This window comes from Aythya fuligula, chromosome 13 (assembly GCF_009819795.1).
Source record: "Aythya fuligula isolate bAytFul2 chromosome 13, bAytFul2.pri, whole genome shotgun sequence".
Lineage (NCBI taxonomy): Eukaryota > Metazoa > Chordata > Aves > Anseriformes > Anatidae > Aythya > Aythya fuligula.
The window spans coordinates 19,348,402-19,366,941 of record NC_045571.1 but is presented as its reverse complement, the minus strand read 5'-3'; the positions used below and the strand labels follow the sequence as shown (position 1 = coordinate 19,366,941).

The 18,540-nt window shown below is 37.2% G+C and overlaps 1 protein-coding gene across 1 annotated transcript in view; it reads right to left on the bottom strand.

Moving 5' to 3' along the window:
- Window positions 1–18,540, bottom strand: part of BRWD3 (bromodomain and WD repeat domain containing 3) — a 48,510-nt gene that overhangs the window by 6,333 nt on the left and 23,637 nt on the right. The window contains exons 13-36 of the mRNA XM_032196156.1: window positions 17,895–17,999; window positions 16,461–16,614; window positions 15,831–15,965; window positions 14,927–15,055; window positions 14,287–14,512; window positions 13,441–13,611; window positions 11,435–11,618; window positions 10,871–10,964; window positions 10,075–10,224; window positions 9,294–9,370; window positions 8,294–8,471; window positions 7,827–7,943; window positions 7,495–7,602; window positions 6,517–6,641; window positions 6,208–6,290; window positions 5,554–5,665; window positions 5,118–5,179; window positions 4,877–5,032; window positions 4,060–4,180; window positions 3,187–3,312; window positions 3,015–3,096; window positions 1,161–1,217; window positions 496–636; window positions 60–212 (exon numbers count right to left, since the gene is read on the bottom strand). Coding sequence (XP_032052047.1) covers window positions 60–212; window positions 496–636; window positions 1,161–1,217; window positions 3,015–3,096; window positions 3,187–3,312; window positions 4,060–4,180; window positions 4,877–5,032; window positions 5,118–5,179; window positions 5,554–5,665; window positions 6,208–6,290; window positions 6,517–6,641; window positions 7,495–7,602; window positions 7,827–7,943; window positions 8,294–8,471; window positions 9,294–9,370; window positions 10,075–10,224; window positions 10,871–10,964; window positions 11,435–11,618; window positions 13,441–13,611; window positions 14,287–14,512; window positions 14,927–15,055; window positions 15,831–15,965; window positions 16,461–16,614; window positions 17,895–17,999 — 3,046 coding nt within the window. The remainder of the gene's footprint in view (window positions 1–59; window positions 213–495; window positions 637–1,160; window positions 1,218–3,014; window positions 3,097–3,186; window positions 3,313–4,059; window positions 4,181–4,876; window positions 5,033–5,117; window positions 5,180–5,553; window positions 5,666–6,207; window positions 6,291–6,516; window positions 6,642–7,494; window positions 7,603–7,826; window positions 7,944–8,293; window positions 8,472–9,293; window positions 9,371–10,074; window positions 10,225–10,870; window positions 10,965–11,434; window positions 11,619–13,440; window positions 13,612–14,286; window positions 14,513–14,926; window positions 15,056–15,830; window positions 15,966–16,460; window positions 16,615–17,894; window positions 18,000–18,540) is intronic.

Here is an 18,540-nt window from a genome sequence, read left to right as displayed (position 1 = left end):
CTGGTTTAATACGCAGGGCCATGGTCTTTATAAAGAAGAAATTAAAATGTATGACTTACTCGAGACTTTTTATTAGGAGTGTAAGCTTTAGAGTTGCAGAATATTAAGCGAATATCTTTGTAAAATTCCAACGGACTAGTGTAGTTTCCTGCTTCCAAGGTTTCTTTCACAGTGCTGAAATCCATAGGAGTGTCAACAATATCTCGATAATCCTGTAAGAGCATGCACAAAAATAATAAAGACTGATGATAACAACACCTGAGGCTGATCATGAAAACATCTATGGTATCATCCACCACAGCAGCTCTTAACTAATTATTTCCACCTAGGACAGAGATTAGAGAGTTACTGTAGATAATTCTCTGAAAACATCATTGCACTGAACATGGTCCCTTACAGCTCAGAAATGCCAAGGTTACAAACATGTCCAGCACAGAACTTCAGCAAAGGATGAACAGTAGATTTTAAAATTGTGAGTACCGAAGCCGTACTCACAGGATAGGAGAACAGATCAACCGGCTGTCTAAATGGCTCAGAGTCCTCTCTTTCATAAATCAAGTTTAACAACTGTTTGCATTGCTCTTTCCAAGCATCAGGACTTGCTTTCATGGGCTGTCTTTTTATTCGTCGCCTTACCTGCAAGGAAACAGATGGATTTTGTCATCTATCAGAATATTCAGATTTTTCACTTTAAGTTCATATTAATTTACTAGTGTTCTGACTTGAAGCAGATTTCCACAACTAAAAACAGAACTGCAATAAGGTTAAAACAGCTGAAGGCACGATGATATGCAGAATGCAAATTGCAAAAATGTGCCTTTTTTTGGTAATATATAATTGCTCAAACCCACATGAAGTACACAGTATTTCAGATCCAGGCTAGCTATTTTTGTCAGTTTTCTCCCAGATTTGATGGCAAATTAGATTTGTTCTAGATATCTTTCAAATCAATCAACCAAAAAGATGCTTCAGCAATTAAATTTACCTGCACAGCAGCATCCTTAGTCTGCCACCACTTACCCATATACACAACTGAATTCACATGGTTGGAACTGCAGACTATAGGCTATGACAAATTTAAGATGTGCCAGACCTAACGAGTGTTTCAGTGCCCAGTCTCTCTGTCTCATAAGCTAAACCAACTAGAAATATTTACTCACTCGTCTTTTCCCAGAGGAAGTTCCTGGAGCATCTGAATCTACATCTACTTCTGCCACCTAAAGGAAAAGGTAATGATTACACATGCATGCTTGTATACACACACAGCAATGGAAACAGTCTGAAACAAACAAAACGAAAAACAACAGCAAGCACAATTATAAACTATTCAAATTAAATGAATATTTCGAGCAAAACAGAAGCTAGTTTCAAACTCAAGTTTACAGAACTTCAGGGGGAAAAAAGATAAGCTGCTCCATCTCTTTTCTAAGTTTGCTTCCATAGAAATTACATAGAAACATCTGAGAAATATTAATGGCTTATTTTCAGTCCTTGAGAATCAGTTAATTCCCAGTGGTGCACAGCTGTATACCTCTTCCTAAACGTTCGCTGAGTTTATTCAGACTTTGTGTAGTCTCTTACTTACATTAAGTGTAGATAATACTATTTTCAGAAACTGGATCCAGAAATGAAACAACTCCTTTGTACAAAACTTTCTACTACTAATTATATTTTGAGGGGAGAATCGGTTGCTTAAGAGCTCTTACAGAGGAATCTCACAGTATTTTCTTATTTTAAAACAAATCTTCTTGTATTTGGCTACACAAAGGATAACTTTTATAACAGAACACAGAACAAAGAAACAAATAGAAATTAAAAAAAGAAAACAACTTATTTCTCACACAGTACATCAGAAAGAACAGGAAAGAAGATAAACACACTGGACCCCAACATGACGATGCCATTCCTGTGCTGCCAAAATCCAGACATGAAGCCAGAGAGGCCTATTTCAGAGCCAGCAGCTACTCTGCCACTTAAACCATCTCAAACCATTTGTAGTACTGTGCAGTGCATTTAAGACTTCTGTAAAATGCAAAAACTACAATAACAATGCATCTCAGAAAGAGAGCAAAAGATACCAGAAGCACAGTGACTGCCAAATGAAGCTTCCTACCAGTCCAGAAAAAAATATCCGATGTTTTCAGCCAGTCTGACTTGGGCTAAAGTTTCCTCTTGATCCTAAATCTGGTGGTCAGTGTGCAGCACTTGAAAGTATCCAGGAACATCTAAGTGCTCCTCCTTGACACCAAGCATTATACTCAAGATTTTAAGTTTTAATACTAATCCAAGGTAACAGCACTAGTCACAAGCATGTAGGTATTCAACCAGCATCAGGTTTAACTTTAATATTTCAATACTGCAATAATGGAAAATGTCAGAAGATTGGAGGAGCAAAGAAACCTCATAACTACATCTTAGAGTAGTTCACGTATTAGAAAGCAACACTGAAAAAAACAAACAAAAAAAAACCAACACCTAAGCAATTTGGGTTATAAGAGATCACTGCTTTGCAACAGAAACTACACCACACTTCAAAGTCTTTACAAACTATGTTTAAGGGGATTAAGAGTAAGGAGAGAGAAGTTAAGGGAAGTGATATCTACCCTGTTTTTTACCTGTTACTTCACTCCACTGTACAACTAATGGGAAATGACAGAGAATTACGTAAGAAAACCAGGTCTGCTTCTTCCCTGACAACAGGAGAACCTGTCCTTCTAGTTCATCAGCCTGAATAACAGCTCCAGCTCATATTCTCCCTACTTACTAATATTTCCTCACACAACAAAATATCACGTACTGAGAGAAGATTAAAAACAGGAAGCTCCAAGAACCATTTTTACTTACTGAAGGGAGCTTTTTGCCCTAGGTGAGCGATCAAATGGCCTGAACAGGCTTATCTCAAAAATATAAAGCAACTACCCATAAAATAAAAACTCAGCAAAAATCTTCTCAAACTTCTTCCGGGTACTGAATTTAAAAATGCAACTTCTCATGGTCACACTTAATGGTCTTACCTCCTCCTCTTCATCAGTACTGCTCAGGTCCTCTGCTTTCACCTTATTATATATTTCTAATATATCCGTACAACTCTGATCCCTGCAGAGCAGTAACAAAAGTCAAAATACATAACCAAATTTCTCAGGGACTCAAGATGTCAGATCTGTGAAGTAAGAAAACCATGCCTACCCGATGAAGCGGAGTAAGACATCTGTTACGATTTTGGCTGCTTTGACTATAGGACTGTCTGGCTCGTTGAAAGTCCTGGCATTATGTTCAATGTAGCGTACCTCCCACATCAGTGCAGAGATTCTCCTAAAAAAAAAACATAAAAGGATGGAGATGAAGGTGTATATTATTTGTCTTCTGAGTTTGAAAGTAAAAAAAGGAATTAGGTAATCCAAGTATGTGGAGAACAGGTTGCCAAGGACACAAGTGGTTTCTGTTCACACACTGCTTACTATCCCAGTGTGCCAGGTTGAGATCCCCTTTGTGGCGGAAAAAAGTCCCTCTTCAAATTGGCAATGAATAGAAAGAAGAGAAAACAAACCTACAGAAGACAACTGCTGGCTCTTCCCACTTGTAGAAAGCCTTACAGGTAAAGTGATGCCCAGAGGGAAGAAAGAGCAGGATAGGAAAAGATATTATTTATCCCCAAGTTAACTGGAAAAACGGAGACTTCCAGTTTACAGCACTATTTAGCCCATGTCTAACAGCTACAGTACAACCCAAGTATCTGGTTCAAAGGCAACAGAGATACAAATCAAACACACTCTGCCTACAATGCCATCCAGGGACTAAGACTCTGTATGCTAAACAAAAAAAACAAACAACCGAACCTCCAGATCCAGATATACCAGCTTTTACCCTAATGATGTGCACAAAAGAAATTATTATATTGCAAGACTTGCTTTGTACAAAGCCAAATAGAATCTCACCTTATGCTCCTGGTTAACCAAAGAAATATGTTGCCTAAGTGGTATTACATGTTATTCATCCAAGCTTTCTCCTCAAATAGACTACAGTAAATGTAGATTACAAACAAATAAAAATCAAACCGACCTATAAAACCTGTTTTCAAGTCTCCTCCTGATTGTGGTGAGGTCCGTTGGATAAGCAACTACAGTGCAATACATGGGATAGGCACTAAGGTCCACTGGAACAGCAAAGGGATTAGAAATGTCTGAAAGACAAAAGATCAGAATCATTCAGATGCCTCAGATGATACCAGAAGCAAAGTTATAATTACTTTTAATAGTTTCCGTGTTTCCTTTCTAAGAATTCAGCAAAAGCAATACAGATCTACAGCTGGATACGTCATTACCCAAAGGGTAGGATTGTACCTCTTGTACCGTCTGTTAATTAAACAAAAAATGTTTTTTCAAGTGTAAGTATCACATCTGAGACTTCCATGTCAGCAGCCAACTGTATTGCTGAAAAGTAACATGGTTTATGGATGTAAAACAGGAATACTACAACAAGCAACATAAACTGAGTATAACTAAGTATACAGAAGTGTCCTATGCATAGGACAGAATTTAAATCATTCGTGCTATTAAACAGCTACGTTCTGAAACTAGTCACACGGTATTTGTTGGTAAGAATTTGTCAGTTGTTTTTTTTGGCAGATTAATTCTGTTTTACTCATTTATATTTGTATGCAAGCCACTCAGAATCCCCATCAACTTGAAAGGAACAGGTGAAGCCCCAGAAGCAGGAAAGCACAACTGAAAAGGGCATCATATGAAATTTAAAAGGCTCCTTTCAATTATTTAGTTGGGCAATTTTCAAACGCCCAATACTCCACCCTATCTACCCCTCCGTCATGTGCCACCATGCTGATATTCTTAATACTTCCACCTTTTCTCTCCAAACATACCAAGGGAAAGAAGTTGCTCAATCCCCCGAATTACTCGTTCACATTCTTCATCTCTGGAATGGGCCCCCCATTCTCCTTCCTGGGGTTTGTAGAGAAGAGCTGTCAGCTCATCTGGAGTCACAGGGACTCCAGCACCAACCTCCTCTGGATAAGCAGCTAAATATGAAGAATTCAACAACAGTAAGTACTAGCAGTGATGCACAACTATTTACGTATCGACATGAATTCAAAACACACTTACTTCCTTCTGGAATTGGCTCCATGTCCCATGGGCTCATCCTCTCTCTTTCGTTGTTGTCCCAGCTTTTAAAAATGAAAATAAAATCCATTGAAATACATAAATTCAAGCACTTTTTCATTTGGCTGACTATAATGATACATTTTTTTCCTCTAAGGGGCTTAAAACAAAAAGATCATGTCTATTAGAAACAAGACATCACTAGCTGGTTTCAAACTCCTTATTTTTCTCTTCTATCTTCTATGCACTCACTGTACAGCTGTTTACACTAAAGGCCTTTTAGGAATAAGGTCATAAATAAATAAATAATGCCTTACTATATTTTTAAATGGAAAAAAGGACCCTGTTCTCGAGGTACACTTTCGAGTTGTGTGTAAACACCTAGAAAACCCAGAGTATATCAACATGCCCGAAATATTGCAGCTATGTAAGTACGTACTGAACACTGTAGCACTGGAAGGAACTATCAGGATATTCCGCCTGGAAAGGCTGCTGACTCTCCACAGTTCCAAACCACCAAGCGTCATCTATTATACTGCGAAATCTATCCCCTGTAATGAAAAAGATTGCACTGAGCAAGATTTCTCATTTCACTTTTTCTGCCATAGGACTTGTAGCAAACATCAAATAAAAGTTTTTAATGTTTACTATGATGACATGTGTGGCACAGTGCTTTTACATCATGTTATGAATACAACGTACAGCATCTTACAAATATCATCACAAATCACAAATACACAGTCTGACTGCAAAGTCAGACTGAAGCAGCATTAAAGGAATATCAGAGAGTAATAAATGTAAGATCCTTATGTTAATTACAAAATAAAAATTATAATCTTCTAGAATTTTTAGCATGAATTAAAACAATGGAATATCATAAAATTCTTTTACATTAAGAAAAAAAAATGTTTGAAACAGAATTGTATAACTAAATGTCAGGATTTGTTGTAAGAACCTCTTCCCCACTCTAGTAAGTCTAAAATATATGCTGTCCACACAAACTCAAAAAAAAAAAACACAACCACCACATTTTAACCTATTAAATAGTTGTAGAAACGTTGCAAAACATGTGAAACAGAAAAAAAGTCATTACCTATTTGCCAGTTCCTTTCTTTGGCTTCATTATAAAACTGATGCAGCACAAGGAAGTCAATAACATCTGGCATATCGTGGTACCTTCATGAAACAGAAAAAAAATTTGCTTCTGTTACCCACAAGCATAGTTCCCCATGTACAATACAGACAGTCTCCAAACACAAAATTTCAAGCATTTTCTTTTCAGGCTTGGCATAATGATGAATTAACACCACCACCATGTCTAGAAAGAGAAAAAAAGAAAAAGGGGGAAGCTGCTAAACCACAAGAAAACATCTTGAAGAACATCAGAATTTCAGTTACTCACTTTATGGAAAATGACTCTCCTGTCATTTTGCCTGTGATCGGATCTAGGAATGCAAGCTTCAAGCAACAGAGTGTAGGAGGCCCAACTTCATATTTGATTCCTACAGTCTTTACAAATTCTTGTTCCTATGTATTGACAAGCATGGAACAGTATTATTTTAACATACTAACAATGGGAACATCCACATTAAAGTACCAAACCTATAAATAAAAAACATATTTGTTTCTACTTTGCAGACCAGGTAATTTCACCCATAAAATTTGTCTTTACCAAAACCTAACAATAAAAAAAACATCTCCTTAAAAAGAAAAATGAAAATGGTACAAGATGCTTATTCCCTTGGTATGTTTGTGTACATGACACCCACAACCTATTTAACTTTTAAAGAAGATTCTGAGGAACACATCACTTTATGCTTTCCATCACACTAACAGCACCAAAGGTTATGCCTGAGTAATCCCAGAGCCTCTCACCCCTGCATAGCAACATACAAGGGCAGTAAAAGGAAACTTCCTTTTAAAGTGGAAATTCAATAATAGCCTTGTACAATCACATCCTGTCAGCATGAGCAGGTGTTAAGATCTCTATCCTACATGAAATAACATTTCCTTTTCCTTTGAAAGGCATTCTGGGGATGCCTTTGAAGACTACAGCTGGAATCACTCAATATCTAGCACTAGTAACTGGGTATTTTTCCAGTAAAGCAATTGTTTTCATTAATAGAACCACTGGCATCTATGTATATGAATATTAGCACACATTTGCTCTATGCTTGATATGAAATCTGAGTAAAGCAGCACAAAATAGGGGAACACTGTGCTTTCAGCGTTATGGGACTCAGTGATTCAAACAGAACAACAGAACTTTGTAAACCTAACACGTGCCCAAACAATCTCGAATACTCTTATTTTGGAAAAACATGCTGTAAGATTATGTCTACAAAGACATTCAGCACTTTGAAGTATCCATTTAACTCACCCTGAGTTCCATTTTGTTCCATGGTTGTTTTTGCATGTTAATACTGTAAATTTTTGCTTTCCTTACTGCCCGTACATAAGCTTCATGGCCTTGCCTAAAGTATATGATCTTAAAAAAAAAAATATTATAAAAAATAAGTTTATTTTATTATTTTATTTTACTGATAGTCCTCTTCCCCCTACCACCCCAAAAAAATCCCAATTCAGCCTATCTTGAGCATGATTCACTGAAAGCATTGTTAGATTTAATTGTCCTAATAAATAATAATGATAATAATTTTAAAATCTCAGCAGCCTAGGTAGGAGTTTAAATATTGCTACGGTCATTATTACCTCATCTCCCATTTGTGGGACAAAAGGTGAGCGGCGGGGTATAGTATCCAAGATCCACTGGGGGGCAAGCCATTCTTCACTGGGTTCACCTTCCATCGAAAGCAGCCCACTTGGTTTCTAAAATATATTACATTATATTGAGAGCACAAGCTGCAATTACTATGGCAGAGTATATAAATGACTGGTAAAACAGCACAAACTAAAATAACTAGATATAAGGGCAAAGCAAATGCTGGAATGTAAACTTTCCAAAAACCTCAACTAAATCACAGGTGGTAAGAAATGTTCGTTATCAATATAGCAGAAGATCAAAAAGATCAAAAATAAAGAGATTATGTTTCTTTCTATAGAAATATTCTATGTGTCTTCTTTAACATTTATTAGGAAAAACACAAGAACTTCCAAAAAAAGGTGGGGGGGAATGACTTACAAAGTCAAAAAGACCCTCGAAAATGAAAAATGCCAACCTTTTTTCTAGGCTGCTTAAGTTTCCTTCGTTTTTGCTCCACTCCTTTTGTTCCCTTCATATTTTCATCTTCAGAACTACTACAGATTTTCCGAGCTGCCTGCCTGGTTTGTCTCTTTGGAGGTTGAAGATTAATTCCAGCATCTGCTGTCCAGTCTGAATATTCACTTGATGAATCACTGTAGATAATATAAAGTTGTAAGAAAAAAACAGCACTTCAGTTTTCACACAATGGAATGAAAGGTCCAATCCTTCAACCTGCTTTTCTGGTTATGTGAAACAGATGTCAGGACTATGGCAAAATTTCATTCTCTTGTGAATTTAAAGACTACCTAAGTGCTATGTAAGTTCTTTATTTCAGCAGGTTATTTTATCAATTGCAAATTCTTGGTAAAAGAATTTATAAATTGGTAAAAGCATTTATAAAAGCATAGCATTAAGATAAGAGACTGTAGAACTTGTACACAAATATGTATTGACAACAGAAAACTTAAGACCTACCAAAACATGAACAAAAAGTACGTATGAACTTCTATCAATATTTATATTAGATATGATTAATTGGCACCAATTTTTCAAGCAGTTGTTAGGAAAAAAAAGACATTTTCATAAAATAGTCTTTCAAAATTATTCTTCTTTTGGAAAATAAAATAGAAATGCTTCGAGCAGGATTGGAAAAAGAGTCAGTCTTCAAAAAGTATGACTTTTTCACACTGTATTTAAGTACTGTTACCAAAGCTTCCAAAATTACTTAATCGCTCAAATACATAGAAGTTTTTGTCTGTTCCTAAGACTTCAAATTTTGTTGGTTACCATTTTAAACTACTTAAGTGTACTAAGCAATTTGTTCAATCTGTCATAGGGTGTAACAGATTGGTATGTTTATGAGGCCAGTCATTAACACTTCTTCCTGAACTTGCTGGCATAGTATCACAATATAAAATGTCTTACTTAAATTATATAACCACCTAATACAAGAAATAAGAGACTACTAACTCTACCTGGAACTGCTTTCACTTTGCCACGCCGCCACAGGATCATCCACAGAGGCATCACTTGTGCCAACTGTCTCATCTTCCTGTATTAAAAACAGAAGGTTTCATTTTGGGTCAAAGCTTAACACCTATCATTTCTATTTGCAACTAAGTTACATAGTTTGCCTCACTTGAGGAAAAAAGTTAAAAGTTAAACCAGTCCTTAAATACAAATAAGCTTTATAGCTATTCTGTATGTTCCATGCATTTACAAAATGACAAAGTTCAGTCTCTTTTTAATTTGCATGCTTCCTTAATGAGAACAAGTTGTATTTAATCTGGTATGCTTCAAGTTCTTCCCTTGACAATATCATTGATTACTACCAACACACGATCTCTTTCAACAGCCTACAGATGCAAATGAAATCAAAGTACTGAATCTGACCTACAATATATGTACAATACGTGTAATATGAACTCTACTACATGTGACTGGCCAAAATACTCTGTGGTTTAATGTAACTCAATTAAATTTACTTGAAAATGTTTCAGATTTCCAAAAATACACAACCTGTTTTAAGCCAGTTTTGAATACTGTATGGGCATTGAGGTACAGGATCCTTCTCCGTCCAAGATCAACATGCTACAGTAACACCACACATCCAAAAAAGCTTAGTGGTTTGACTGTTTCTTCCTAGGTGGAGAAACTCAGTGCCCTGAAAGCAACAGTGCTCTCAGCACATCTGTTGTCAAACCACAACATTTGTGAGCAGGGAACTTATCTAAAGAATCACTTGATGTGTCAGACCTCTGAGGAGCTGTCTGATTCTTCCCGTGCACGTGCGTTTTGACTCGCTCCTTGCTGACTGTGTTCTATCGTGGAGCGTGTTTGGTAGGCGTGCTGGCGTTTGCGTTGGTTTCTTCTCAAAGACCTTCCACTTCCTGGCTGGTAATCATTCTTTTGTCACAGGACAGGAGGGACAAACAGAAAGAGATTACTTATTCCATAATGAACTATGGAGTTAAAAGATGCCCCATTAAAGTAATTGTACTTTGTTACCCATCTACAAATGCTACCTAGGAAATCTAGAATTAGAACTGAAAAGACATCTTTTACAGAATTGTGGTTGTTCATTTCAGTGAACAAGCAAATGGTTCTGCTTTTTTTTTTTTTTTGGTTCAGTATCAATTTTTTTTTTTTTTTTTTTAAGAAGAAATCCTTATTAATAGGAAGGTTATGAAGAAATACAATTTTTCTTAGAAAAATACCTGCAGCCTCTGGATAAGATAAGATAGCCACTGCAAGTGTGGCACCTGTAATCTTTCTCCTAATTTCTACAAAAGAAACCAAGCATTCCCCATGCTGCTGCTCTTTCCCTTTCCCAGCACCTTCCAACAACTGAAGCCTCATGGATAGAGATTTACCATAGTTACTTGCAAATTACAGTATAAAAACAGACAAGTTACAGAGCAAGGTAACAGTTAGCACTATTGATCTTCTAAATCATTTAACAGATAGAATTTCATTATTGTGTTCTTTTTTTTAAGCTGAGTGCTCAGAACTGTTTGACACCCAGATTCTCTCTCCTGGTGAACTAACTCACCCGTTGTAAGGTGTGGGATGGCTTTCTCTTCTTTTCAACACTGTATAAACCAATTTCGATTTCACCTTTGGCAGCTCTACATTCTTCCTGCACCCTAAATTACACAAAGGAAACATCCATTTTATTCATGAGATCATCATATAACTTGACAGTCTCACTAACATACACATGAAAATACTTCTGGTTCCCTTGCCACAAGAAATCTGTCCACAGGTCCTGCTAAGAGCATACATCAACCCAAGGCAATTGAAATGTATTAAAACAAACCAACAAAACACAAATTTTTAATAAAGCTTTGGGAAGAGGGAAGAATTTAAAGTCTCACATCAAAAATTAAAAATGTGTTTTCTGAACCACTGAAGAAAGATATAATTGAGAGGAGAAGGAATTATTATTCTTAATCCTTCAGCAGCAGCTACCACTCTAATCTTACTACCTGCATTTCCAAACAAACAATGAAAAAGCAAACTTATTTCTGGAAAGTCATTTTTTAAAACCACAAAAGGAACACGGAAGAATCACTAAACATTATGCAATTTAATTTTCTTTTCCTATCACACTTACTTGCTGATGCCTGGAGGAAGCTCATTCACCACTACTCTTCTGCTCCACGCCATGAGATCTCTCTCTGTTGCCATTTGACTCCGGGGAGCGTTGTGGTGCATTTGCCGGACCCCTTCAATCTGACCACTCCTCCGGAGACCAACATTCGGTGGAGATGCAATCTCCAAGCTTGGACTTCGAAGAGCTGAGGAAGACAAAGATTCTTCTTCACTTCTATGACTCATCAATAAAAGTGGAATTTAAAGCTTAAGGATTACAAAGAACTTCCTTTTGGCAACAAATAACACTTATTCTCTGTCAAGTAGCTTTGTCTTTTACTTCAATTCAAGGGTTTTACACATTGGCCTTGGACTATTGGAGATGTGTAGACTACTGTAATATTGTAGCTTGCAATATCTTTGAGATGTCTCTTGCAAGCAGAGAATATAAGCTATGAGAAAAATTTTAAAGGCATTTAAGTGACTCAAAGCAAAGTCCTGTTAACTGTTTAGAGGCTCTGAATTTTAAATTCTATGGTGGAGGAAAAGAGGAGATTGTCACCTAAAATAACAGGCTGCTGCAAGGTTTAACATTTCTCTTGTGCCTCCACTTGGTCTCTATTTGTAATGTTTATCTACTGTACCACAGGCACTGCTCCTTCCCTGCCCTTTTCACTGGGTGGCACAACAACGCAGTGCTACATACTCAGGAGAAAACAGACTGAAACTTTAGGTAGCAAAACAAAGTGATAAAGCTGGTAATATCAGAATCACTGCTACTACTATTCCTTTAATTTATCTTGCCATTTGGGAACACATCAACAATTTCTACACGCTTAAATATGGTTAGCAACATGAAAAAAAAAAAAAAACGAATTCACGGTTGCACAAACTTATATAAAAGTATTCAGCTATTAAAATGCCAGACAGTCCATACATACTCTACTTAACTCGGACAAACGGAGCAGTTCATGTGGCAAAGTCACTGATCAGTGCAAGTTCTGGAATGCAACTATGTTAATTTCTAAACCACTATATCTGGAAGTTCCCTCTCTCACAAATACAGGGGCATTTCTATTTATTTTACAATACAGTCGAGGAATTGCACAGCACAACAACCTATCACAAAAAGCAGAAAAGACTCTTGTGAACTGAAGCTAGCTGCCAGGCCGCTTTCTCGACTACACCAATTTAAATCCAAGTGTATTTTCAGCATTTTTCACTAATATTTTTCTTATTCCTTCTTAAATTTAAACTCTATGTCTAGCAGTCCTAATGAGTTTTGCCAGGAAAACCTGATTCAAAGGTGTAATTGGTCATTTAACTTAAAACTAATTTATTAGCAAATGTAAATTTTTAAAAAGCTCGAGATGACTTGCAGCACAAGTCCACAGCATCTGCTCTGTTACAACTGCACTCAAGCAGCTGCTTCACAGTCAGCTGTTCCTATCTGACTGAGTTTGCTTTAAATTTTTAATCACTTAGCATATTAAAAAGAAAGTCACAGTAGCAGAACACTTACCAACAGAATAATCTCAGGCTTTCTAAGGAAACACTAAGACAGAGCAGACATGTTTGTTGTATAAACACTGATCTGATGCTTAGCTCTAGCATTTGGGCTGCACAAGGAAGCCATTAGTCTGTCACAACATTGTATTCCACTGACATTCTCTAATTATATACTGTTAACTTGACATTATTCAGTTAGAACGTATCATCTCCGTAGTGATCAAGTAACATCAAGACAATACAGAGAACTTCAAATGTATTTTTAGAAAACATTCACAATCGAGCTCATTATACTCACAGCCCAGTTAGTAAGGTGATCAGCTGCACCTTAAACTTTTAATTCCTCAGACATCATTAGCAACATCCAAGCACTCCACACAAGTTAAAATATGCATAAGAACAAGAGAGAAAGCATCCTCAAAGATACACTCCCAGAATACACACCAACTTGAACATTTTTCCATTAGTACCTTGCTGTGCTTCACTAAAAGAAATGATGGATAAAGAGAGGATGCTTACCTCCATTAACAGAGTGGGATCTATTGAGTGGAGGGTTTGGAAGAGTTTCTCCTTCATTAATTAGTCTTAGATCTTGTTCCCTTTGCAGCTCTCTGATCATGCCATCAAGGATACTCTCATCTTGGTCATTAGTTTGCTGCCCAATGACTTGTTCAACTACTTCACCATCACCTTGACAAGAACAAAGCCATGACTTTACCAAATGATTGATTTCTGATTTATAAATACTACAGAAACGATCAAATTTTAACTTGTGCAAATTTTAACTGTCTGCCCTACCATCTGATCACAAGCTATCCTTCTGCTCTCATATAATAAATAGAAGCGAAGTTTTAAAGAGATATTAAAATAAAAATCTAAAATTACAGACTAATTGTTAACTATAAATGCAAGCACTTAGAAACAGCAGAAAGGAATTATGCTTCAGTAGGTAACAACGGAAGATCTCTACTGGAGATCAGCATTGTGGAAAAGTTTCTATCTACAAGAAAAAAAAAGTTTAAAAAATAAAGTTAGTTTTTTCAAGGTCTTTCTTAACTTCCTGCTTCCTTACTCGTGTACATAGGAACCCCAAGATTAATGGGACAATTAAGCATGCTGCCATACAAATATGTAGAAGCGCACAGATTTTAGAATACTGCAGTCTCTTCATCTTGCCTCAAGTTAATTGCATACACTTCTTTTATGCCATAAAGCCCCCCCATTTCTTCTTCTACTTCGTCTGATTGTAAACCACCAGTTACAGAAGACAACTGAAATAAATAAGTTCTTACAGTAACCACCCCTGTGAAGTAGTACTCAATACTGTGCAATCCATGTATTATGCATAAACTTCAGACAGCATACCATTAGCTACATATCCCAGCTGAGGAATAAGTTGTTCATCCTTGCAATTTTCTCTCCCCGGTACCAGCCGCTGGAATCTCGTGGGATGAGGATTTCCATCAACATCCACCAGAAATGGGGGAGGCATAAGATGTGGAGCCTGTTGAGTCTGTTCATCCAACACATAGTTATTTGCATCACGGATCAGTGGTCGGTAGTCTGTATGGAAGAACATCTGATCTGGAATCTGCAAGAAAAGCAATTTAGTAAATAAATAAATGGCCATTTGCAGCTGTCTTGCAATTCTGGAATGGCTCCCATACCCACACCCACATACCACAACTCCTACACTTAAGATCAGCAGAAGAAATGTTATGACAGAGAACAGACTCCTACTGCAAACGTGTTTTATTATCAAGGCCTGATGCAAAAATTCAGTAGTAAAATATGCCAATGGAGGTGAATACATCGAAGTTAATGCCTTGCTCCCTTGTCTAGAGACTCTCCTGTCTAAATTTTTTTGGTTTAGATAAACAGCAACTGCTCCATGATTTAATTACTATTTAGTCTGGTGCAGGGGGAAGGAATAAACTGTAACACAACTACTCCTAAGACAAAATCAGGTCAAGACATGGATGAGTTTAAAATTCATTCAACCCACCTTTTCATAATATTTACTGCATCCAAAACCAAATAGTAGCAGATGTCCATGAGAGTCTGTGCAGGCAAAATGCTGTCCATCTGGTGAGAACTTGCAATCAAAAACAGCTCCATGGCCTTGGCCCTCAATCTGTGTACAAGCATAGAACATCCCTTTCACAATCATGTATTCTCTATAATGACTATTAAGAACATTTAACCGGTGTCCCATAAAATATTAGATCCTAATTCTGTGAAAATTATCATTTCACTCGAGACTCACTTATATTTTTCCATTAATTATTAAAGCCCACTGACCAATGGAGTCATTTTTTTTTCTTTCTTCAATTGCACTGAAATTTCAGAGCAACTTTCAATGCGTGTTCTGAAACAACTACCTAGAAGTCTAATTTTTATGTAATAGAAGATACAGCATGAAGCCTGCATGAAAGAACTCAGACACGTATTTGCTCCTCACCAGCAGGTTTCGCAGCCACAAGTGCCAGGAAGCTAGCTCAGGCCCTGAAGCTGCACAGCTGCATTTGCTCAGCACTGGAATCAAACCAACAGACCTGATGCTGGGCGTATTAAGATAAACGCAGCACAAAGGCAACCGTACCATTTCCCAGACCACAGCACTGTGTTACAACACACAGGCTTACTGGTTTTCATTGTTCTACCCTGGGAATCACTATCATATTCATGTGACCATACACATGGATAATATTCTGTAAGAGATCCCATGAAAGAATATACTTTGGTGTTGCTTACTGAAAAGTACAGTGTTTTCTTGTTAATATGTAGTTTTTCCCCTAATCCTGCTGTAACACTGGTCATAGTAAGTATATAATGAAATCTGCTTTTGTTTCAAGTCCAGTTTTAGGCAAACATGAAAATAAAAACCACCCTTCCCTGACCATTCTTACCATGTTAAAGTAATTGCGAATTTTTGTTCCTTTGTCTATATCCCAAACAAAAATATTTCCATCGTGGCCTGCGGAAAGGACGATCCTTTGGTCGAACGGATGAGCTTCCAGAACAAAAACTTCATCATCGTGACCCTGCAATGAAAGCAGGGTGAAAAAGAAAGTCATGTTTCTCCAGGTAACATCTCCAAACACACTAACATTAAGTGTGAGGATATTTAAACCAGCTCAGTTTACTAGAACTGTGTCTGTACTAAGCTGACACTTCTGTCAGAGGCTTGGCATTATTACACTGCCCGCTTGGTAAGTACCTCAGACACAGTGGAGATGGAGGAGAGGGGAGAGGAAGTAGAGATCAGCAGCCAGAACAGCTGCAGCCCTTCAATCTGGGCAGAAGCAGTGGCCTCCAAAAGGCTCCCTTGTCAGCCAGCAATCAGCAGGGTCTAGCAGCGTTTTGGTCATCAGCTCCTTTCCCCGGGATATATACTCCTCCCAAAAAAACGCAAGACAGATGGCAAACTTCAGGCTCAAACTTTGCTTAGCAGGAGGAATGAGGATGCAGTTTGGCCTCAAATCATTTTCAGAGTTCATTTATAACAATTTGGGATTATTCACTTGAACTTTACTCACAGATAAGCTATGAAGAAGCTGCCCTGTGGATGAGTTCCACACTTTGAGAAGGAAATTGTTGACTGCAGTGATGACAGTGGCATCATATCTATCCCAAGCCACCATAGTAACCTTCAGCTTAGTCACCTTGTCCTCCCCAGATGCTACATTGTTTCTAAGGAAATTCATAATTTAAAGAAGAAATAAATCAGTAACTACATACAGAAACATTTAACAGCACTGACTCAGAATGAAGTTAGGGAGAGCATGGCTGCCACCGCTGTGACTACTGGCTAATGCAGGAGAATGAAGGATAGCTTCTGCAGGGGTAAAATCCGGAAAGAGAAACTCAGTACCACTAAGATTTACAGTTTTCTTTCCTTAAAAAGCACACATTTTAATCGATAATCCTCACCTACCACAACTCTTTCATTCATGCTATTCAGTTCAGTGTAGTCTTTTCCTACGAGACATTTTTCTTACCAGTCATCAATGGGAGTAAACTCCGTAATAAGCAAAAACTTGCTAAATAAATCCAAATCGTACTTTACCAGTTAGCTTATTAAAAACATAACCATACGAAATACGAATAATTCTGCAAAGAGGAATTTTGCCTAATGGATTTGTCCATCTCTGCTTTCTGTTACTGTGCATGCTCAATTACAAGTCCACTTACAGATGACACCTGAGGACCTCAAAAAGAAAAACTCAAAATGCCAATTGAACCTGAGAACCAGATCAACACATCTCATCTCTTACCTAAAAGCTTAGGGAAAAAATACAGTGTTAAGGCTCACTCTGGATGTGTACTTATGTATTACAAGAAATTCTGTCTTGGAATGAAAAAAGAAATCCAAAAATGTGTTTATAAAGGAAGGTTGTTACAAAAAAGAATCTGTGTCAGATCTCTTAGAAACCTTCTGCATCCTGTCATTTGTCCTCAGGTGAGTAAAATAAGCCTTAATGGCCAATTTATGTATTTATTTTACTGCATTTGTTTACTGGAATAGAAACTGCTGAACATGTCCATATTTGCATGCATATCAAATATTGTGCTCCTTTTTCTCTGGTTCACCTTTAGTATTCATTATAATTTTAACTCTACTCTGTAGCACAACAAATAAAACAGCACAGCATCTGGCATAAAATGAACACTAGTGACCTGAGGAAACTGATTATGGCAGTCACTACTAGAACTCTTCTGAGAAATGGCAGAAACCAAAAAATAAAACACTAAGTGTTCCCCAACCACTAGAGTCAGGAATTACAAATGTATTAATAACAACATTATTACGCTAATCAGCTGTGTAACTTAACAGATAGGGCCATGGCATTTCAATACACAAAAAACATGCACTGAAATTAGCTCAAAATGTAGATAATAGCTTTAAATATGATGGAAGTTTTTGTTTTGTGGGTAAGCAATGTTATGAAGTGTGATTGTTTGAGTTTTACCCTGTCATTTTAGTAGCCATATCCAGGACTATACTCTTCCATTCTTGCTGATGGTAATGCCAGATTCTTGCTGTTCCATCTCTGCTTCCGCTGACAAATCTTAAGCTACAGAGGGGGAATAAAACAACCAAACAAAAACAAATCATGAAATTCTGAATAAGTATAAACCACTGCTGCTTCTGGTCTAATACCCAAATGTCTGTCTTGGGATCTTACGCCCTCACTATTCAGTAGCTTCCCTATGGAGTTGTCCATCCTCAGCAGCAGTGTGCTGAGGGCATGCTAAATCCTGTGCCAAGAATATTTAGGGGTTTGGCAGAGGACAGTCATTCACTCTGCACATACACACACACGTACTTGGAAACGCATACTAGTGTATATATTCTTACTCTATATATTCCCACACACTGGCGTGTTTAACTAGTCATAAAATCTCCATGAACTCCTGCCACAGAAAAAAAAAGGCAGCTACAAAATTTGGCAAGCCCAGAGCACACCCATTCAAGTCAGCACAGAAGCTAGAAATGGCTTTAATATTTTTTTCAACACTTATTCTTTACATTGTTTGTGCATCTCTGATCTAGGGAATATAATTAAAAGACAGTGAGGTTACAATTTTCGTATCAGATTTTGTACAGTACGAAAC